Source organism: Brachypodium distachyon, chromosome 4 (assembly GCF_000005505.3).
Source record: "Brachypodium distachyon strain Bd21 chromosome 4, Brachypodium_distachyon_v3.0, whole genome shotgun sequence".
Taxonomy (NCBI): Eukaryota; Viridiplantae; Streptophyta; class Magnoliopsida; order Poales; family Poaceae; genus Brachypodium; species Brachypodium distachyon.
In genome coordinates, this window is record NC_016134.3 from 13,677,012 (window position 1) to 13,696,349 (window position 19,338).

The 19,338-nt window shown below is 46.6% G+C and overlaps 1 protein-coding gene and 1 long non-coding RNA gene across 17 annotated transcripts; both read right to left on the reverse strand.

Annotated features, from left to right (window-relative positions):
- Positions 1-1,412: 1,412 nt before the first annotated feature.
- LOC112268749 lies at positions 1,413-3,936 on the reverse strand. The gene is made up of 3 exons (XR_002960180.1): positions 2,693-3,936; positions 2,420-2,520; positions 1,413-1,979 (listed from the first exon to the last, which is right to left on the reverse strand). It is a non-coding gene; the product is annotated as an uncharacterized LOC112268749 (long non-coding RNA).
- A 4,449-nt stretch (positions 3,937-8,385) lies between these two features.
- On the reverse strand, positions 8,386-18,659 carry LOC100831682. Of its 16 annotated transcripts, none has more exons than XR_002960010.1 (6): positions 17,738-18,659; positions 15,897-15,959; positions 15,539-15,629; positions 10,336-12,014; positions 9,831-9,903; positions 8,386-8,818 (listed from the first exon to the last, which is right to left on the reverse strand). XR_002960010.1 is itself a non-coding variant. In XM_014903175.2 (6 exons), the coding sequence occupies exon 6, from the start codon at positions 14,086-14,088 to the stop codon at positions 12,829-12,831; it is 1,260 nt and encodes a 419-aa protein (XP_014758661.1). In that variant the 5' UTR covers positions 14,089-14,145; positions 15,539-15,629; positions 15,883-15,959; positions 17,714-17,807; positions 17,937-17,983; positions 18,102-18,648; the 3' UTR covers positions 12,541-12,828. The 16 variants fall into 16 exon arrangements, 12 of the variants coding, with proteins under 12 accessions (XP_014758661.1, XP_010237540.1, XP_014758659.1 ...); XR_002960008.1 differs by having other exon boundaries at positions 15,883-15,959; positions 17,738-18,657; XM_014903175.2 differs by lacking the exons at positions 8,386-8,818; positions 9,831-9,903; positions 10,336-12,014 and adding an exon at positions 12,541-14,145 and having other exon boundaries at positions 15,883-15,959; positions 17,714-17,807; positions 17,937-17,983; positions 18,102-18,648.
- Positions 18,660-19,338: the final 679 nt, after the last annotated feature.

The following is a 19,338-nucleotide window of genomic DNA, read 5'->3' on the forward strand; positions in this document are numbered from 1 at the left end:
TGAGCATTTTCAAATCCTACCAATTTGACCATGTTTCTGCTATGATGTCTGCCATTCCTTGTAAATTATTGCACTTTCCGGTGGTTTTCCATCATTTGTCTCTCAAACCTATCGTCCATACCTCCTTAAATTATTTGCGGGATAGAAAACATGGCTATGATGTCTCTCATTCCTAGTAAATTAGTTCATTTTCCGGTGGGTTTTCATCATTTTTGTCTCTCAGGGTGCCTGAATCGATGAACATATAGAACAAGTTTATATTCTACGTACTAGCTAGCTCCTATATGTAAAGCACCGTGGGCGCCTTCAAGAAAAGCAATGTGGGAAACAAGGTTGGTTGGGGGCTTTATTTGATTTCAGGCTTTCATTAACATTTCAGAGCTGAACAATATCTTGTACGCACGATTTCTGTGTTCGTGTGGTGGTTCGAGGTACACAACTTTAGCTACCACGTTCATGCATGGAGGTCAAACAACTACCTAGGTGCATCAACCGCAGAGTTTTCGTTGAGGTAGTCAAGTGGCAAAGACAGCAATAACATGACGATGTCAACATCTCATCACGAAGAGTCATTAAGAGAAGAGTGAATTCTATTTTTCACACTCTACTTCCACATTTGTGATACAATTTACCCCATTTTGTGGACTTTGTACAAATTCATTCCATTTCAACCAACTTGACACAAATTACGCCATCTAGTGTTTTTTCCATTTCTACCTTGCTGCAGCTGCAGATCCTCCATGGCTTTGCGTCTTCACCGGCCATAGCACACCTGTGTCTACGGATGGCAATGGTACAAAACCTGCCGGGAACCCGTCCCCGCAACCCTGATCGCAGCCCCGTCCCCAAACCCGTCCCCGCTAACAGGTTTCATTTTTTTTTCGTCCCCGTCAGGGAACCTAAACCTGTGAGAATATACAACACAACTAGGAAAAACAGCAGCATAACGACACAAAAACATCCCGTTTCAACAGCACAATTATAGTAAAACAATATAATAACGCCGCGGCGCGGAGGGAGTGGGCAGCGCAGTGCAGTGGATGGAGCGACTGAGCGAGAACGAGTAGGCGTAGAGAGAGTGAGCGGCTCGATCAGGATGTTGATACTTGATAGAATGGGGCTAGGGATTTGGGGAAGTGAATGAAGGTTAAAAACATGTTATATACCTAAGGTTTCTTTAGGATGGTCTGAACTGGGCCATATAAATATATATATATGTATATATATATATATATGTGTATATATATATAGAGAGAGACATACATACATACATACTAGCCGAAATGCCCGTGCGCTGTCACGGAACAATGATACAAATTCAAACAACCCAGGTCATAGAACCCGTGTGCTAACGCATGCGGTGGATTTAGCTAAATCCATTTTGTTCTTTAATTTTAAGAGGAATCAAGACGGAAAATAAATCCATTTTATTCTTTAATTTTAAGAGGAATCAAGATGGAAAATAAAGTTTGTGAGTAAATCAAATTACGTGTGAAAACTTGCTCTGGCAGGCATTACATCGGACAGGTGCAGGTCAACTTCATCCAACATCATCTTTCTCAAGGCTTGGACCAGCAGAGATGACGGAAGAACAAGAGCTCGAAAAGAAAAGGAATGCTTGCAGCGCCGGCCGGCCGGGAGATGGGTATCCATGCTCGGCCTCACCACCAGCGTCGTCTTGTTCTTTGATTCACCTTCGTTGGAAAGCCGCGGTTGGCCTGCAGCTGCTGCAGATGACGGCAGCTTTGCAGCGCTGGCATTCGGCGAGCTCTTCCTTGCAGGTGCTACACAGCACGCGGAAACGGAGACAAGCATATCAACTGGTTCCGCATCGCTTTCGCCGTCGACGAGACGCACGAGGAGACTGCCGTGCGAGGCGAGCGGCGTCGCACCGCAATCGAAGAGGCCGACCACGTCCATCGGGAGCGCGAAGCCGCGAACGCCTCCGCATCCGACCAACATCTCCTCGAATAATGAAACTAAAATTGATGTTACTGATGAAGTTATAGGTGTCCTCAGTCTACTGCTGTCCAAATAACAGATGTGAGAAACTAAAATGATGGATGAAGTCGGCTACCCTCGGTTAACCATAATGTTCACCCATCCTTTTATTAATGGCCAGACGCATGTAAACCAAAAACATATGAGGCTGCATTAACACAATCTAAGCGGTATGATGCCAACGGGTAGACATTATGTCAAAGTTTTGAGTAGTAGCATATAAACTTCAATTATGACTCATACAAATCATGAAATCAGGGATTCCATTACTGTCCCAAGAGCAAACGTTTCCGTAAACTTTTGAAATTCCCATTGCAGAAAAACCTGAATTCGTTCTCCAATTTGCATATGGGGGTCACTGGTTTCGATTATCAAGTTAGTTTAGCAGCAGAGGAAGGGCGTTGAGAGAGAGACATACCATAATCCCTGAGAAGCCTCCTGTCTTAGGGCACGGCGTCTAAACCAATGGCCAGCAACAGGAGGAGGAGCAAGAAGAAGGGCGCTCGCATCCTCCTTGACCTGCCATTGCGAATGGAATCACAAATTATCATACGGCTCAACAATCCAATCAACTAATTTTTTTCTACCAGGAAACAGTGGGAGAAAGAAAGGGAGGGGAGCCGGCCAGCAAGGAAATCGAGGGAAACTTCCAACATATTGGAACTGGAAATCGAGGGAACAAGAAATTCACCTTTGCGGAATCGAGGAACGTGATTTGGCGATTGCTGCCTGTTCTTGCTGCTCCGTTGTAAAAAGATCCGCCTCGCCGAGCTCCACCACGACCTGGTTGGAGGGCAGCGAGAGCAGGTCGGCCAGGTCGGCCTGCCTGAAAACTCAGGACTCAACCAGTCTCTCCCACGGGGACTCTCGAACTCGAGCAGCGGCGCATGGCCATCGGAGTATGTGCAGCGGCGCCGCTGAAGACGTCGGAGCAGGAACAACGACAGGCGAGAAAGGGAAGGCACCAGCGGATATCGAGCAGGCGAGGCAGCGCGCGGCCGGACGACGGTGGAGCTCGTCTGGACGAGTTGGCGGGCCGGGCTGCTGGCGCTGGCGAGCTGAGATGGATAGGGGAGAGACCGAGAGAGTGACAGAGGAGAAAGGGGAGGCGCCGGCAGAGATCGGGCAGGCAAGGTGGCACGCGGCCGGACACTGGCGGAGCTCGGCTCGAGGAGGTGGCCGGGCTAATGGCGCTGGCGAGGTGAGAGGGACAGGGGAGAGAGACAGAAGGGGAAGGGAGGGACAGAGGGGATTTTTTTTTTCACGAAGGGGTACGGGACGCGGGGGAGACGAAGGATTGTTCGACGGAATACGAAAACTCGTGCCGAAAAGAACTGTCCGTATTTATTGTTTTTAGATAGATATAGATATGAGCTTTTGACCCATGGATAAACTTGCGGTGATCGAGAATGATCCAAACCCGTTTCCTAATGGAATAAAAGCCCGCGGGAATACGAATTTCGGGTCCCATTGCCATCTTCACCGGTGTGGCGGTGTCCATCACATGCTAAACCAGCGAGTCGATGAGGCATGTGGCCCTTCAAGCACGGTGTACGACAGTACGAGGGCAAAGCCGAAACGTCGCCTTCAAAGCGCGCTCACCTAGCGCCGATTTTGATTGTCGGAATTGTGCAGCTGCGTGAATCCCAAATCCCATCCTCTATGCGACGCAGGACCGAGAAAAATGCTCCTCGCCGACGCGACGTCAGGGACCGGCCTTGGAGCGGGCGCTTCGACGGCAGGGGCGGGCAAGGTGCAGGGCGGGGATGTGCTCGGAGGAGAGCAGATGCGAGGAGGCCTGAGGAAGGAGGGCTCGGGGAAGGATCCGTTGACGAGGAGTTGGGAGGATCGAGGAGAGGGAAGGGGGAGCCATGGCGGCTGCTTGCTGGAAGAACTGGGTGTGGGTGAAGGAAGGGAAGGAGACAGGGGAAAGGACTAAGGAGCGGAGGGGGAATAAGGAGGGGGTTTCTGTAAAAAAAATACCAATTCGCCTGTTCAATAATGGACCTGACATGTGGGGTCTACTGTCTGATTATAAAGATATACCGTACAAGGATCATGTATGGACGTATAATACAATTTCGGGGATCAAAAATCAGTTTGTGACTTCGAGGACTAAATTGATCCTCGCCAACAACTTCAAAGGTCGTGGATGCCTCTCACTACATGGATAATCTTCAATATTTTTATCCATCGCGAAACACATATTTAAGATAGGAAACGGATAAGATCCAATATGTTTATCCACAGCAAAACACATATTTAAGATAGGAAACCAAGTTCGCTGCCAAAAGCGGCGCATGGCTCACAGGTTCAGTTAGACTACCTGTATCTGAACATAGTGTTTACCATGTGAGCAATAAAAAGCAGCAAGCGGTGAATTAGTAACCCCTTTTGCTTGAATCAACCTTGGACTAGGAGTGCATATCTTCGTTTGGCATTTGCTATGCAAGTTGATTTCCACGGGCAATTGAAATCCTCCAGGATATGCTACGTTGCAAGCCCGCGCGCGGAGCGATCATTACGATCAGTCATTATCACTTTCCTGGTGCCTCCTACAGCAAGCTTTTTCAATGTTTTATTTTTGTAGCTGTCATAGCTAGGCCTGGGAGCAAGACGTAGCATATATATATTTGGGAGGAGATGAGGAAACAAAAAAAACTTTGAGTTTCAAGGTTGGTGTTGGGCTCGATATAGGCGGCTAGCTGCAGTAGTATTTATCATGCTGATTTCATGTAATAGAGTAAGTGCTTGTAAATATGTTCACAGTGCTTTGTTCCATTTACCTTTACATCGTGCCAAAATGTTTTGTTAAGTTCTACTAGTATTTATATATCGTGTTGGTTTCATGTCATTATTTGCATTTGAACGTGGAGCCAAATTCGATGCACATGCATATTATCGCTCAACTACCGGACTGTCTTCTTGTTAGGCCCAAAAGGTCCATCATTCTTGACGAGCTCTCGGCGCCGATGGTGGCGAGCCATCGATTTTGGAGCATGGTCGAACATTGCTGAGTTTGACGTTCAAATCTAAGCACGTTGTTTTGCGAACGTACGTGTAGTAGAAAGAAAAAAAAAATGATATTCCTTGAAACAATCAACCAACAATTCATAAATCGAAAATCAATCACACAACGAACTCGGTTCGAAGGATTGTCACGTGATACTCCTCCGTTCCTAAATACTTGTCGTGGTTTTAGTGAACGGAGGAAATACTATAATTGGTTCCTGCCAAAATATCTATAGAAGTAAATTTCACGAAACAACAGTTTTCGAGGCAGTCTTCTCATGGAGCCCAAGTTTTTGCTATTTTGACAGGAAAACCACACATTTTGAGTCTAAATGTCTCAAGTGGCCCAAATCAGATGGTTAAGCCTGTTTGACAGGTTTCCTTACATGTGGGCCCCATCTGTCAGGTGTCACGTCGGCCAAAACCTGATAAGTAAGAAAAACTATGGCTCGGTGAGAAGACTGCCCCGAAAACTGTGATTCCGTGAAATTTACTCATATCTATAACTGTTCTTGTTCCACGCTGAAATGCTAGCTACCACGAGTATGACTTCTCTTTCTATACCACCACGAACTGTTGGAGCGGGGTCAGCCTTGGTGAAGATCTTCTTTGCCACCGACACATTGCACCTCACACTAAAATTAACATCATCTTGATGATTAAACCACCCCCAATTCCCCATGGTAGAAGTACCTCAGGTTGTTGCTCACGCTGCACGAAGGGACAGGGTTCCCATCTTGGTCGAGCAAACTACTTTGACTTTTTTTTCCCATCGTCACCAGTGTAACCGCGATGCAAAAAGACGGGAATCCAATCGAAATACTTTGAGCCGCCACCTCCGTCGTTACCGTCTCGGTATTTCGCCCGTCAAAAAGATGCCAGTCTAGTGATGGCTTGCTCCGACGGCGAATGTCTTGGACTTGATGAACTTGCCGTAGTCAAGTCGGCGTAGCAGGAGGTTTAGGGGAGTGACGTCTAGGTCAGAACTAGGGTGCAGGTCAGGAACCTGCAGGGTAGTTTTCTCCTAGTTAAGACTTTGTGGGATACACGGGCAGCCCGTAAAAGTGTTTCAGGTTTTTCTCAGAGGACGGCCTGAGGGACGAATGGCAAACACGTTCCACTTGCACTCCTACTTCAGGGTGATCGAGCTTTAGAGCATGTTTCTTTCATGATGTCTCTAATTCCTAGAAAACTACTACACTTTCCAGTGTCTTCTCATATAGTTTTTTTTTGTGTTTTGGAGCTGCCATCCCTACCTCGCTTAACTTATTTGCGGGATAGAAAAGTGACCCGTGATGCTGTATCGATGGACATAGCGAACAAGTTTATATTCTAGCTAGCTCCTATATATAAAAAGCAATGTGGGAAAACAAGGTTGGTTGGGGGCTTTATTTGATTTCAGGCTTTCAGTAACATTTAAGAGGCGAGCATGTCTTGTACGGAAGATTTTATTGCGTGTTTATGTGGTGGTTCAAGGCACACAGCTTTAGCAACCACGTTCATGCAAGGAGGTCAATACAACTAGCTAGGTGCATCAACAACAAAGTTTTTGATAAGATTAATTTTATCACGCGTGGTAATTAGCACTGATGACAGTTATTAGTGACCAAAGCATATTCTCTTTATTCCCACGTTTATTCCCTCATTTTTCCTTAACGGACGCCTGTGCCCAAATCTTGTAGCGCATGTGCATGTATAGGCGACTCCTCTATAAATATAGCACCAATCAATGGAAACAATCACAGATTCTCAATCATTTCATTCTCTAACACGTTATCAGCACTGCCTCTGCCGAGAGCAAATCAAGAAGAAAAGAAGAGAAGACAAGAACAGAGATGAAGAAAGGTGAGAAACGTGGAGATCAACGATCTTCCCCAAATCTTCTCTGGTCTCCACGAGCCCCTACACCATGGAGACCCTCGCCGCCGACGAACTTACCGTCGCCGACGCTGCTAGACTCGTCGCCGCTGGATCCCTCGACGCCGCCGGAACCCTCGACGCCGCTGGAACCCTCGAATCCGTTGGATCCCTCGACGCCGCTAGAACCGCATGTGTGGACCCCGTGCTCGCCACGGCCACGGGATAGCCGCCACGGACGCCGACCTTGCACCTCCACCGCCGGACGTGCCCGACAAGGGACGGCGCGCCGCCGCTCCCGTCGCCAACTCCGGCGGAACCGGTCTTCATCCTAAGGAGGAGACCCGGACCGACGACTCCTCCATCCAGCCAAGCCTCGCCACCAACGCGGAGGCGCTCGGCCTCCCCTCCTCTCTCTAAATCGAATCATGGTTGTGGGGGTTGGCTGCTGTGGCTGCAAATGGGGATCAACAGCAGCAGCAACAGAAGGGATCGGGGGAGAAGATGCAGCAGTAGAAGGCGCCGTCGGGTCGTGGTGGCCGGTTGGGAAAACCTAATCTCCCCACACCCATCTCCTTTTTTTTTTTTTGAGCGAACACCCATCTCCTTTTAACCCCCACGTCTGCCTCCCTTGCCTAACCAGGGCTGGCCTAAAAGGCCACCAAAGCCCAACCCAGCAAGCCCCCACGCAAGTCCCAGCGACCCCCTCCACAGGCACAAGGCTGGATTTGCAGAAAAGCCCGAAGCCTTCGGTTATTTGCAATTCGGTCCAGATTTCTGTTTATTAGTAACAATACTTATATTTATAGATCCTGAACTTATATTTATTTAGTTTCCAGCAGTTTTCTGTTTTCCTATTCAAAGACATCTTTGTCTATGTAAATATTATCATGTCCAATGTGTTTGTGTAATATACATTCCTTATTACATGTGATATTTATGACTTTGCAATTGAAATCTTTATTTCTTGAGTTTTGTTTCATCGATTAAGTCCCAAATGGCATTAATATGCACATATTTGATTTAATTCAAGAAAAGCTCCATTTGTAATAAACAAAAATCATCGCTATGTGACTACCTCAATTTAATATTTGTGAATCACAAGGTACTATAGTCTTTCAATAACGGTAAAATGCTAAATGGCGTTGAATGTTCTGTGGGAACATACACCTTATTGAAAGCAGTGAATTTTTCGCGTATTACTGAGAGGTCTACGTTATGTCAGAAATTAACATAATGACTACCTTCAATGTGTTTTCTCGAATATTTAAATTAAATATAACACAAGGTACTATAGTCTTTCAATAACGGTAAAATGCTAAATGGCGTTGAATGTTCCGTGGAAACATACACCTTATTGAAAGCAAAGAATTCTCGCATATTACTGAGAGATCTAAATCACTTTTTAGTGATAATCTTCAAAGTGCTATATTAATAATTTGAGGTCCACATTATATTATTCAAGTCTTCATTTGAACTTTCAATTTTTGCAAATGTTATTACAACGTAACCATGATGATATTTAATTTACTCAGAAATAAATTAATCAAATTTCTGGTTTCAATACATACAGGTCAAGATGATCGGAAAAATACAATTCGGTGAGCTTGCGCTCAACGGTCACAACTATCCTACATGTATAATGGACATAAAAGGTCTACATTGCATCCCATGAGATTGTGGGTATACTCCAACCTCTTCAAGAGGTGATGCCCAACTAACAGAAATACAAAAATATGGTGCTTTGTACCATACTCATCCAGATCTCAAGTCTGAATACTTACTGGATAGAAATATCCACATGCTTCAAACCGTGGGAAAGGCATCGCAAATGCTATGTTAAAACTAGCCTTTGTCCAAAGTGATTATGCTACACGCATATCACCAAACACATGCCATACCCCACAACAGCTGGTCAATCTGTATCAACAATTCTGGGACAACCGACCTGCCCAAGGTCAAAGATTTGAAGATCACTTCAATATTCACATTGACGGCATCAAGGAAACTGATTGTCCGCACACTACTACAGAAAACTCCTTCCGTGATCTCTCTCCAGTGGCGGTTAAAACAGACCAAAAAACACACCGCCACTGGAGACCTCTCGGGGCATCCACGTAATGCTTTCATTTTTATATATAATTAAGAAGATGTTTGAAATTCTTTTTAGATGGCCCGGAACTTTTGCTTTTCTAAATGATGGCTGGTGCCTTTTTGTTTTGCATATGAAACAAGTTTGGTATATGTATCCCCCTACTAGTGTTACTTCACTAGTTATCACCAAAGCATTTCTTAAACACTGCGAAACAAAATGGACTTGCCAACAGTACTAGCACACTAAGCATAGAGTAGCCGTGTGTCACGAGGGCGAGAATCTTACAAAACGCCTGGGGGACCAGGCAACACAAAACCAAAACCAAACAAATGAGAGAAAGCTAGCAGTACAACTACCAAACCAAAAAGGAAAGAAAAGAAATGTCTTTCTAACACTACCCAATTGTGTCATCCACAAAAAATCGCACTTCAGTAGCTTGCAAGCAAGTATTAAAGATTTTAAATATTTAAAATGGCCAAACAGATCTCAAACTCCGCAAAATTTCATTCAGTTTTGTAATTCAAATTTAATGCTTATTGTGGATCTCTGGAATTTTTTAAGATTAGATGAGGCACCATATCTATGTTCTCTGGCCAACAAGAATCAACACTACATATAAATTTGTGAACTACGAGCATAGCTATACACATGATGTAAACTACAAGGTTGAGAACCGTGGACACAGTGCTCATACATTATTATACGACCTCAAGGAACAGCGCTTGTTAGCCTAAGTAAAAACAACAAACCAATGTTCCTTCCACACTTGAAATAAAATAACCAAGACCTATGCAAATAATAAGCACGTGTATTTTAGATGACCGTGAATAAAATGAAGTATGCTGCTAATGGCTTGTTAATTTACCAGCTTATCCCAAGGAAGGACTGGGAACTCCCAGGTATTCTTTGGAACAGACAGGTGTAACCAGTGCAGTAACCTGATAAAAGCAGAGACAAATAGTGTCAGGCATAACTTCACCACAACTCTACCCAAAATCTCTTCAATTTCGACAGGAATCGTCCATTCGGTGGAGACAGCAAGCAAACACACGGAATTAGAAATCCAAGAGGTATATTCAGTCTTAAAACATCCATATCTACCCAGTGAGGTGCATAATTTTATTTCTCCCTGGCAGTGAAGAAGGAAATAACTCAATAAGCATGTACTCCTATATTAGTTGAACCCCTATGCTCCGCAGACACGAACAAAGATAAGAGATGCATATATTCTTTTTCTAGTTCTAGCTAGCCAGTGACCAAATTACTGAAGCTGCGCTGTGCCTGTCATGTGATTTCTCGCAAAATGCGTGAATGGGGAGCACGAGGTGACGGGGCTGCCGACACACGCCGCACGTGCTCGGCCGTCTTACCTGCAGCGGAGACGGCGGCGGGTAGCGCCAGGGTTTGCCTGACGCGGGCTGCTCGCTGGAGAGCGAGTTACTGAACGGCGCTACGGCTGGGACACCTCGTCGCGTCGGTTTCCTGGATGCGGGCGCACGGCCCACCACCGCCCCTCCTGACCGACGGCGCACCATGCCTCCACGCCGCACCGCGTATCGTCCCCCTCTTCTGTCCCAGGTGGCTACCGGAGCCAGATCCACGATCGTGGTGTGCGCCGCCTCCTTACTCACCAGGCGAACGGCCGTCTAAACTCAACCGCGTCGCCGCCGATTCGCCGTTCCTCCCTTCTCCCCTGCCCGCGCCGGGCCGGGTTGCCTGCACGTGGGCTTTTTCCAAAAGGCCCGGCCCGTTGGCCACTTATGCTCAGGGACCGGACACCGCAGGCGGGCAGTGACTTGCTCGTGTCGTGGGATTGGCCCTGTTTAGTTAGGCTTAAACATGGTTTTGATTGTTTGGCTTGTAAGCAATAAAAGCATCTAAATGTGTGATTTGGTTTTTTGCTTATTCATCATGTAACAATATCAAGTTAAAAGCAAAAATCACATTTTCCTTAATTCTAACCAAACAGAACCTAAGCCTTACCACCAGCAAGACTTACAACTCTTCTACCACCGCAACCGTGGTCCCTCACTATAGGTGGCCAATGGGCCAGGTGGTGGGCACAGCAGCCCGGCTCGGGTTTGGCCTGGCAAGCGCCTAAAAGGACCGTGCGGATTCGTGACCTAGCATTTTTTTTTCTATTTTTTTGCATCCTCCTGTGTATTTTTTTATGGGGCCCGCAGGTGTGTTGTGCCTGGGCCAGCCCGATTCTATTCAGGCCCGGGGAGGCTCATGCCAGGCTAAGCCCCTGATTAGTGACGGGTCATGCCATGCCGGGCTCGTTGACCACCTATATCTCGGATCCTTCGGCTTCTCTTTTTGCTCGGGTGGCCTATGCACAACAAGTAGTCTCTTTTTTCCTAAATGACTTCAATTTTTTTTTTACGATATACTATGCTCAGCGTTGTTTAAAGAAAAATTTGACAAAATACCACATCTTTTCAAATGCATACGTTTTCTTTTTTTAGACAAAATAGCACACCTTACTTTGATATGTTGACAAAATACCAAAAAGAAATAGCCACTTTTTCGACATGGGCCCACATGTCATTTTCCTGGACCAAATTTTCCTCGTTGTCGATTGGTACTAATTGCCCGGTAGTGGTACAGAGAACAGAAAAGGAAGGAATCGGGCAGGGTAGGGCACGTTATCACCGCCGCCGTTGCCGGGCAAGGCCACCACAGCCACCGCCCGATCCACCAGACGAGGCCGCTGCCACCCTCCACGTCAAGCTTGGCACCGCCGATGTGTTCAACGACGAGCTCTACGCGTTCGCCGGACGAGGCCGCCGCCACCGCTGTCTGTGCTGTCGTTCCAGGTTATTGCCACGTGAAGGAGCCATGTAATTGTGCATTGCAAGTCATCCCCCAATTAGCTGCCCCCTCCTAACATTGTTGATGCTCCTTCAGTTGAAGCTCGTGCGTTCAAGGATGGTCTTATTCTCTCTGGACGGTTGGGCTGCTCCGGTATCATCGTGAATAACGACTGTATGGAGATGATCGGAACCATGTGGGATGGAGGCAATTCAATTGGCCCAGCCGCTGAAATCTATAAAGAATGATATTATTTTTTTAGTTTGTGATTTTAGTCATGTTTTAGTCGAGCATTGTCCTATGGAAAGTAATAGGATATATCATGCTCTTGCTAGTCGTGTGGTTCCATCCCAGCTAGTTGTTTGGCACGAAGATCCTCCGAATTTATTAGTAGGCAGTTGGTTGGTGAGATTTTTCGCAAAGGAGAGACACCAGTGCCTCTGCATCGAGTATTTGAGAATCAATAAAGTTGTCACGGTGGCTTTTTTTCAAAAGAAAAAAAAAACTTATGGCATTTCCAATGCATGGTATCTTAAACCGGTATCTTATCCTCCCATTAAATTGGCCTATAGATGCAACCATCACAGTGTTTTGTATCATATATCGTATCAGCAATTTTAATCATCGTGCATGTTCAGATCAAAACTAATGTTCTGTTTTTGTGGCAAAAACTTACCGATTAAATCTTATGAGCAATTCGTCGAACACTTTGATGGGCCAAACGCAACCTAAAATTTTGAGGAACCTGCAAGCTATCTAAGTATCTAGAGCAGTAGAATTCGCACTTCACAGTTTAAACTCTCGCATCCATATCCATCATCGGTGAAATCATAACCAAAGATCCTAATTACACACGAATGCAAAAAAAAAAAAATACACACGAAGGCAAAAATCCCCAAATTAGCACCAAGCTGTCATGCGATTAGCACCACGTGATCTTCTCTTTCTTCTTAATTAACTCGCCACCAAAGCAAAACATCCGACGTGGCTAATTTAGATACAGTCCACGGTGGAGCATTGGGACTGCCCTTACGTGCCTTGGTGCGTTGTCACGCTGATGAGATGGACGCAAGCAGGGGAAGGAGACCCGCCTCGTAGGGGCAGCACCGGAGCGGCTTGTGGAGATGCAAGCTCAGCTGGACGACGCCCCCGGTGCGCAGGTCGAGCACGAGGACCCCCGCGCCATGCACCTGCAACACCACGGCGCCGCTCGCCTCCCCGAACCACTCCATCTCAACAGTCACGCATATGTGGAGCTCCCACCGCAGCTCCACCGACCGCAGCATGGCCGCCTTGTCCACCACCACGCGGCGCGCGCCCCACGAATCGTCCTCCCCCGACGGGACGACCCATATGGATATCGCCATGATCTCGGCGACCAGCAAGCCCAGCCTCCCCTCGGCCGTCGACACCAGGAGCAGCTCTTTGCTTCGCGGAACCGCGGCCGGATACCTGTACCGCCGCCGCAGGCAGCACTGCGGGACCTCGATCGCCGCGCCCGCCAGCTGCGGCGCCCCGGTGGTGTCGACGCGGAGGCTGACCACTCGGTATGTGAAGAACTCCTCCGATGAGCCCCGCGGGGGCACGTGGTCGCGTCGGCACAGCCAGTGCGCGACCCCGCGGAGCACCACGGCGGTGGGACGCACGGGCCAGTATCCGTCTCCTCCGGCAACCTCAGTGACCGGGCCCCACGCGCCCGTCCTCGAGGAGAACGTCTGCGTCTGGCACAGCACCTCCACGACGAGCAGGCGGAAGGAAAAGTGGCGGCGGCCTGTGCTGCTGCTGCTGTCGTCGTCTTCGTCTCCGGGGAGCAGGACATGCGAGTCGTAGTAGTCCAGCGAGAGGGGCGGGAGGATTATTAGAGAGCGGCGGCCCGCGACGGGGCTGCACACGCAGAGCTCCACCGGACCGCCGACGCGCTGCCGTCGCCGGAGGACGACGAGGCCGCCGCGCGACGCCACGGGCTCGAACGAGTTTGGAAGGGCGTCCCCCGCCGGCATGAGCGGGAGCGTGAGCCTGGCGCGGGACGGCGGGACGGGGACGAACCGGTACGGCTCGCCGTCGCGGTGCTGCTGGAAGATGCCCAGGAGGAGGGACGGGTCGTAGGCGCCGCCGCGACCGCGCCCGGCGGCGCCAACTTCGGCATGGAAAGCCGGGTCCGCGATGTGGCGGCGCAGGAGCTTGGAGGCAGCGGCACAGCGGACGACCGTCACAGGGTCGGCCCGGGCGATGATTGTGAGGACGATCTCGACGGGGAGCGTTGGTGTCTCCCTGATCCGTCTCGTCAATTTCGCGATGTGATTACCCATAAGTTAGGAAGGAGTTTTCCTACGCCGTACGAGGACTGAGGTCGGTTTAGATCCCGTCTGTACAGAATTCGAGGCAGATTTTTACGACAACAGAAAAATCATCCTGCTGTTGTTGTTTCTTTTCCAAAGGAAAAAAGGAAACTTCAATGCTTCTTAATTACCCTAACCGAACGATATACGGACACAGAATTTGTGCACGTCTCGTGTACTTCCCGTCAATGATAATCACCTTGCCTTTCCGAAAATAAACAAAGGGAATTCTACAAACTTTAGGATGTACTCCCTCCTTCCAAGTTTAAATGTCGTTTTAGGATTTTTATTTTTTTTCAGATTAAATGTCGTCTTGGTTGATGAAACTCCGCTCCACACCTCTCTTTCTTCCTTTCTGTATCAATCGAACTCGCCACGGACCTTTGGTTCGAACCGAGACATACTACCTCCGTCCACAGATAAGTGTACGTGCGGGAATTTCAAAAAAACTAAGAAGTGAGAATTTCCAAAAAACTAAGAAGTGAGATAGAAAATGAATTAGGAAGGTGTCAATCACCATCTATCTCCTCTTTAATTCTCCCACCACCAATGAGCTAAGTGCATGAAGAAATATCACTGGGTTTGATTTCCGTGTAACGAGAGAGAAACATTTTTTCTTAGTCTAAAGTGCTTTGAAAAGAGAAAAGTACATTCTTTTGTAAACAAATTTTAAACCCAAACATACACTTATTCGTGAACGGAGGGAGCAAGAGATTGGCGAGGCTTTGTTAGATGACGGCGTCGAGAGCGCCTACTCTTTGGCCAGGCTGGGAGTTCACAGTTTAGGGCGACGGCCCAGAAATTCGTTTCTGCCCTGACAAACATAGTGGTGCCGACGAGCACGGCAGCAACATGCTGAAACATCTATTCAGCTATGTTGAGGTTAGACAGACCAAAGGAAAGAAAGCGTACGAGATGCGGACGGTTACATGGTGGAGGTGTGCTTTATCGAAACGAGGTGTTCGTAGTGACGGAATTAGCTCCAAGTACTTCCTAGCGTCTTAAGTGTTCCTTGGTATTAGAGTTTTTCTAAAACGACATTTAATTATTCTGGAAAGGAATCATATACAACCTCGTTCATACGACCCGACGCTGGACCCGTTTGAGAGTTCGCCATCTCGACCGGTAGGGACGGGAGTTGGAGATTAGTGCGGCTTTGGGATCGGGCGTGGCTCATTAATCGACCGGCTCTCGATCAGGTCCGACATCGGGTCATATGCACCGAGGTCATATAGGATCATTTTTTCACGCATTTTAGGACTAACTTTTACTAAATGACCTTTTATCATGATTAATTACGCATGTATATATATGACACTAGACTATCTTACAAAACCTACTAGTATTGGAGTAGTTATATACGGAATAGAAAAGCTTTGAGCAAATTAGTTAGTCCAACAAGAAGTGTGTGCAGACTTACAAGATGAGCAACGACCCTTAAATTTTCAGGAAACACGTCCAGTAGTTTCCTTTTTGTTAGTTCATATATTCCCACAAACAAACCAGAAGCCCTGCAATAAGTGAAGGATTAGCTTAAGAAAATTGCATAGGCAGAAACAGTATATACTGGAACAAGTGTGAGTGATTCCATCTCATGGCATAAAAGAAAAGTGAAGCTATGAATAATGGATATATGGAGTACATTTTTTTATTTAAAGAAGTTGTGAAGCAACAAATGTGATATGAATAAGATTATGCATGTACTAGTATGAATATTTAACATGTTCTCCTTTCAAAAAAAAAATTAACATGTTCTAGACTCACGGTAGAACACTGACAAGATTTCCACCCAATCCAGAATACAGGCCTTTCCATTGAATTTGACTTCCAGCTCAAGCAGGCTGCAGATTGAAAGGCAAAAAAAACAAGTCAGACAAAATATGCATCCTGGACTTCTACAATGCATGTAACCCATGATAAAGCAAGAATACAGGCACACTTAGAGTTAGGATTAGGAATTGCAGCCACCCTTGCTTAGTATACTGCACGCCCAAGCATAAGCAGTGTACTTATTCACTCTACCCTTATGTTTTGCATTGGACACAAGTCCTTGCTCTCTTTTTTTTAGATGAAGTCATTGCTCTCTAGTGAAGAAAAATTGCTCAATGTCTTCCAGTGTACCCGCTTTTCTTAAGAAGAAGAAGCGCAACCACTCGAGCTGCTCATCCGAAGAAGAAACATTAACACAGGAAACTTAAAGTGACATAACTTAGGAGAAGAAGGCTGTTCATATTAGAATCTCAAGCACCCAACAGCCATCAAAACTTGGCAATGAATTCACAACCCATTCACAAAAATATGCAGTGATAGAAACAAAATTGATTTGGAAAATTGGAAGCGAAATTTTCTATTCTAGTCCAAGTGCCGTGATATAAATTGCATCATACTTAAGCATGCAAAATTGGACCCCGTCTATGCAATTAGGCTGGTATATGCATGCAAAAAGGGTTGGGAAAATATGCACTACCGATCGAGTCCTCTAACACAAATCAAGTCCATTAGAAAAACCTTAGAAAAAGGGTAGAAACATAGAAAAATAAAAATTGCAGTGCCATGATACGTAAGTTGCATGCTACTTAAACATGCAATTAGGCTGGTATATGCATGCAAAAGGGTAGGCGAAAATTGCACTACCGCAATACATAAAATGGGTACATAAATTGCATCCTACTTAAGCATGCAATTGGACCATGGCTATGCCATTTCATCGAGTGCCTCTAAAACAAAGTTCATTATAAACAGAAAAATAAAATTGCACTGAAGTGCAACATAAATTGTATCATATCTGAACATGCAAAAATGGACTAAATTGCACTAAAGTGATACATGAATTGCACTGATTTTCAATATAAAAAATTGCGCATGCTTACTCTGTGCAACTAAAATTGCAGTGACAGTACAAAAATTAGGTTTTTGATCATCAACAGGAGCAAAAAGGACATACACAGTGAGCAGGTGTTGTTGCAGTACACACAATCGTTTTAGACATATAATTGCACCTTCTAGGACACAGAATTGCAAAATTTAAAAGGGTTGCAAAATCAGTTGTCGGGGAATGCAAAAAAAAAAATCGGTATTCGAATGCTACGGCCTAAAATTACAACTTATACACATGGGGTGTAAATATAGTGGCAGGGGGGTGTTCCAAAAATAAAAAATAAAACTCAGCTTAACCACAATGATAAAACTGCACAAAGCATATAACAAAAATTACCAATGCTCTAATTCATACAATTGGACATGATTGACCACAGAGATTAATGAATTAAAAAAGAAAAGGCAAGATAAGATTCACCATTATAAAACATGCTGTAATATAAAACAGGTTGACTATACTGCAGATGAAAAAAAAAACAGTGCTAGAGGAGATGGCTATTTCACCATTACTTTGCTTGGGGTTATTCTTCACCTCTATACTGCAGTTCAATGTAAATCACAAAAAATAGCAACCACCCCAAACCAAACCTCTCCCCCAATGAGACAAATCAGTATACAAACACAAGTAGCACACAAAACATTGCTTGTCATTGGGGCCCAGGATGAAAAAAATGGATCTACTGTACAGGATTCGAACCATCACTAAAGTTCAGATTACCAATTCCATACAAGCTGTACTAACCCATCAAGCAGGCGCAAGGGTGTGTTTTGCTTCCTCCCTTGTTCTTACTGGTTCTTATCTCCCTCTGTGGCTGCAACAAAACAAGGGGGACATATAGAGTTTGATCTGATTGAATTGCAAGCAGAAACATGTTTCATAAGTACAAAATATGCTTACAAATATGATTTACATTCAAATTTCAGTGATCCTATGAGCTTACAGGTGTCTAGAGATGCACAGCAAAGCAAGATTGGAGGCAAGCCCCACCTTACAAATCAGGTAAGGACATTAGTTCTTACAAAAAGCCAATGCTAAGAACGGCATAAACACACAGAGAAGAACCAATTATATGAAAAGGCAAGGTAGTAGGTGGCATAAAATTTACCAATGGGTGGCCTGTTACTGAAATCAGAACCCTCAGCAACGGCAACACCAAATACTGCTGGGGTGACAGGATCAGCAGATGGATTCGACTCATGCGCGGGTGGTGAGGGGCTGAGGGCGGCCAGGGCGCTGCTGCGCCACGGCTCGCTGGGAGACGGCTCAGACGGGTGTCGGGGAGGCCGTTGGGCGGGCCGCTCGGAGGGTGGCGGCGGCGGCGGCTCCCGTGGAGGGAGGCAGCGGCGTCGCTCGAGGGAGAAGGGCCTTCATTCTTCACGGCCCCGTCGACATGATGCCTGGTGCCCCGCCATGGTGACACCGGCTGCGGCGCTGTCCTTGTCCAGCAGCACCTTGGGCGGCTCGCGCAGGAAACGGTGGCGGCAACGAGTGGGGAATATGCCGGCGGCTCGCGCAGGAGAGCCAGGGCCCCGAGGTGCACAAGATTCTCAAGGGGCAAATCCCTGGCGTTGCCACGGCGATGGAGGCGGATCAGGTTCGGCCTCCACCTTCGCGGGCGCCAGAGGAGCAAGACGCGGGCTAACGGGTCATGTCAGATCCGAAGTGCCGCCTAACAGGTGGGGCCTACCTGTAAGAAACCGTGCGAACTGCGCTAAACCGAGTGTTTTGGTCTAGTTGAGACAATTTCACCAAAATGACGTGGTTCCGAGAATAAATTAACAATAACAATGGTTTTGCTATAGAGTAAAATACATTGTTAGTCACTAAACATGAGTTGTCCGTGCAATCTAGTTCTCATACTTCGAAAACGGTTGTCTGAGTCATCGAACTAAAAAATACTATCCAATACGATCATATACGGCCAAGGGATACGTATTTTGCTGACATGGCGTTTTTTGACAGACAGAACTCACGAACTGACGGGTATAAGGCGATGGATGAATTGCAAAGATCCTTCGTACTATAGCTATTTTTTTTAAATAATACGACTTTTTTAATTATTTTTAAAAATAATACATGTTTTTAGAAAATTTCAAAAATAATACGGCTTCGGCCTGGGTCAGGCCGATTAGGTCTAGTCGGCCTGGGCAGGCTCTAGTCGGTTTAGCCGAGCCCGACAAGGCAGTCGGCGTTGCCAAGACCGATAAGGGGCCGACGGGGCGGCTTAGCCCAGCCGACAGGAAGCTGTCGGCCTGGCCCAGGCTGATAGGGCCTTATCAGCTTTGGTCAGGCCGACTAGGCCTAATCGGTCTGGCCCAGGCTGAGGCCGTATTATTTTTGCA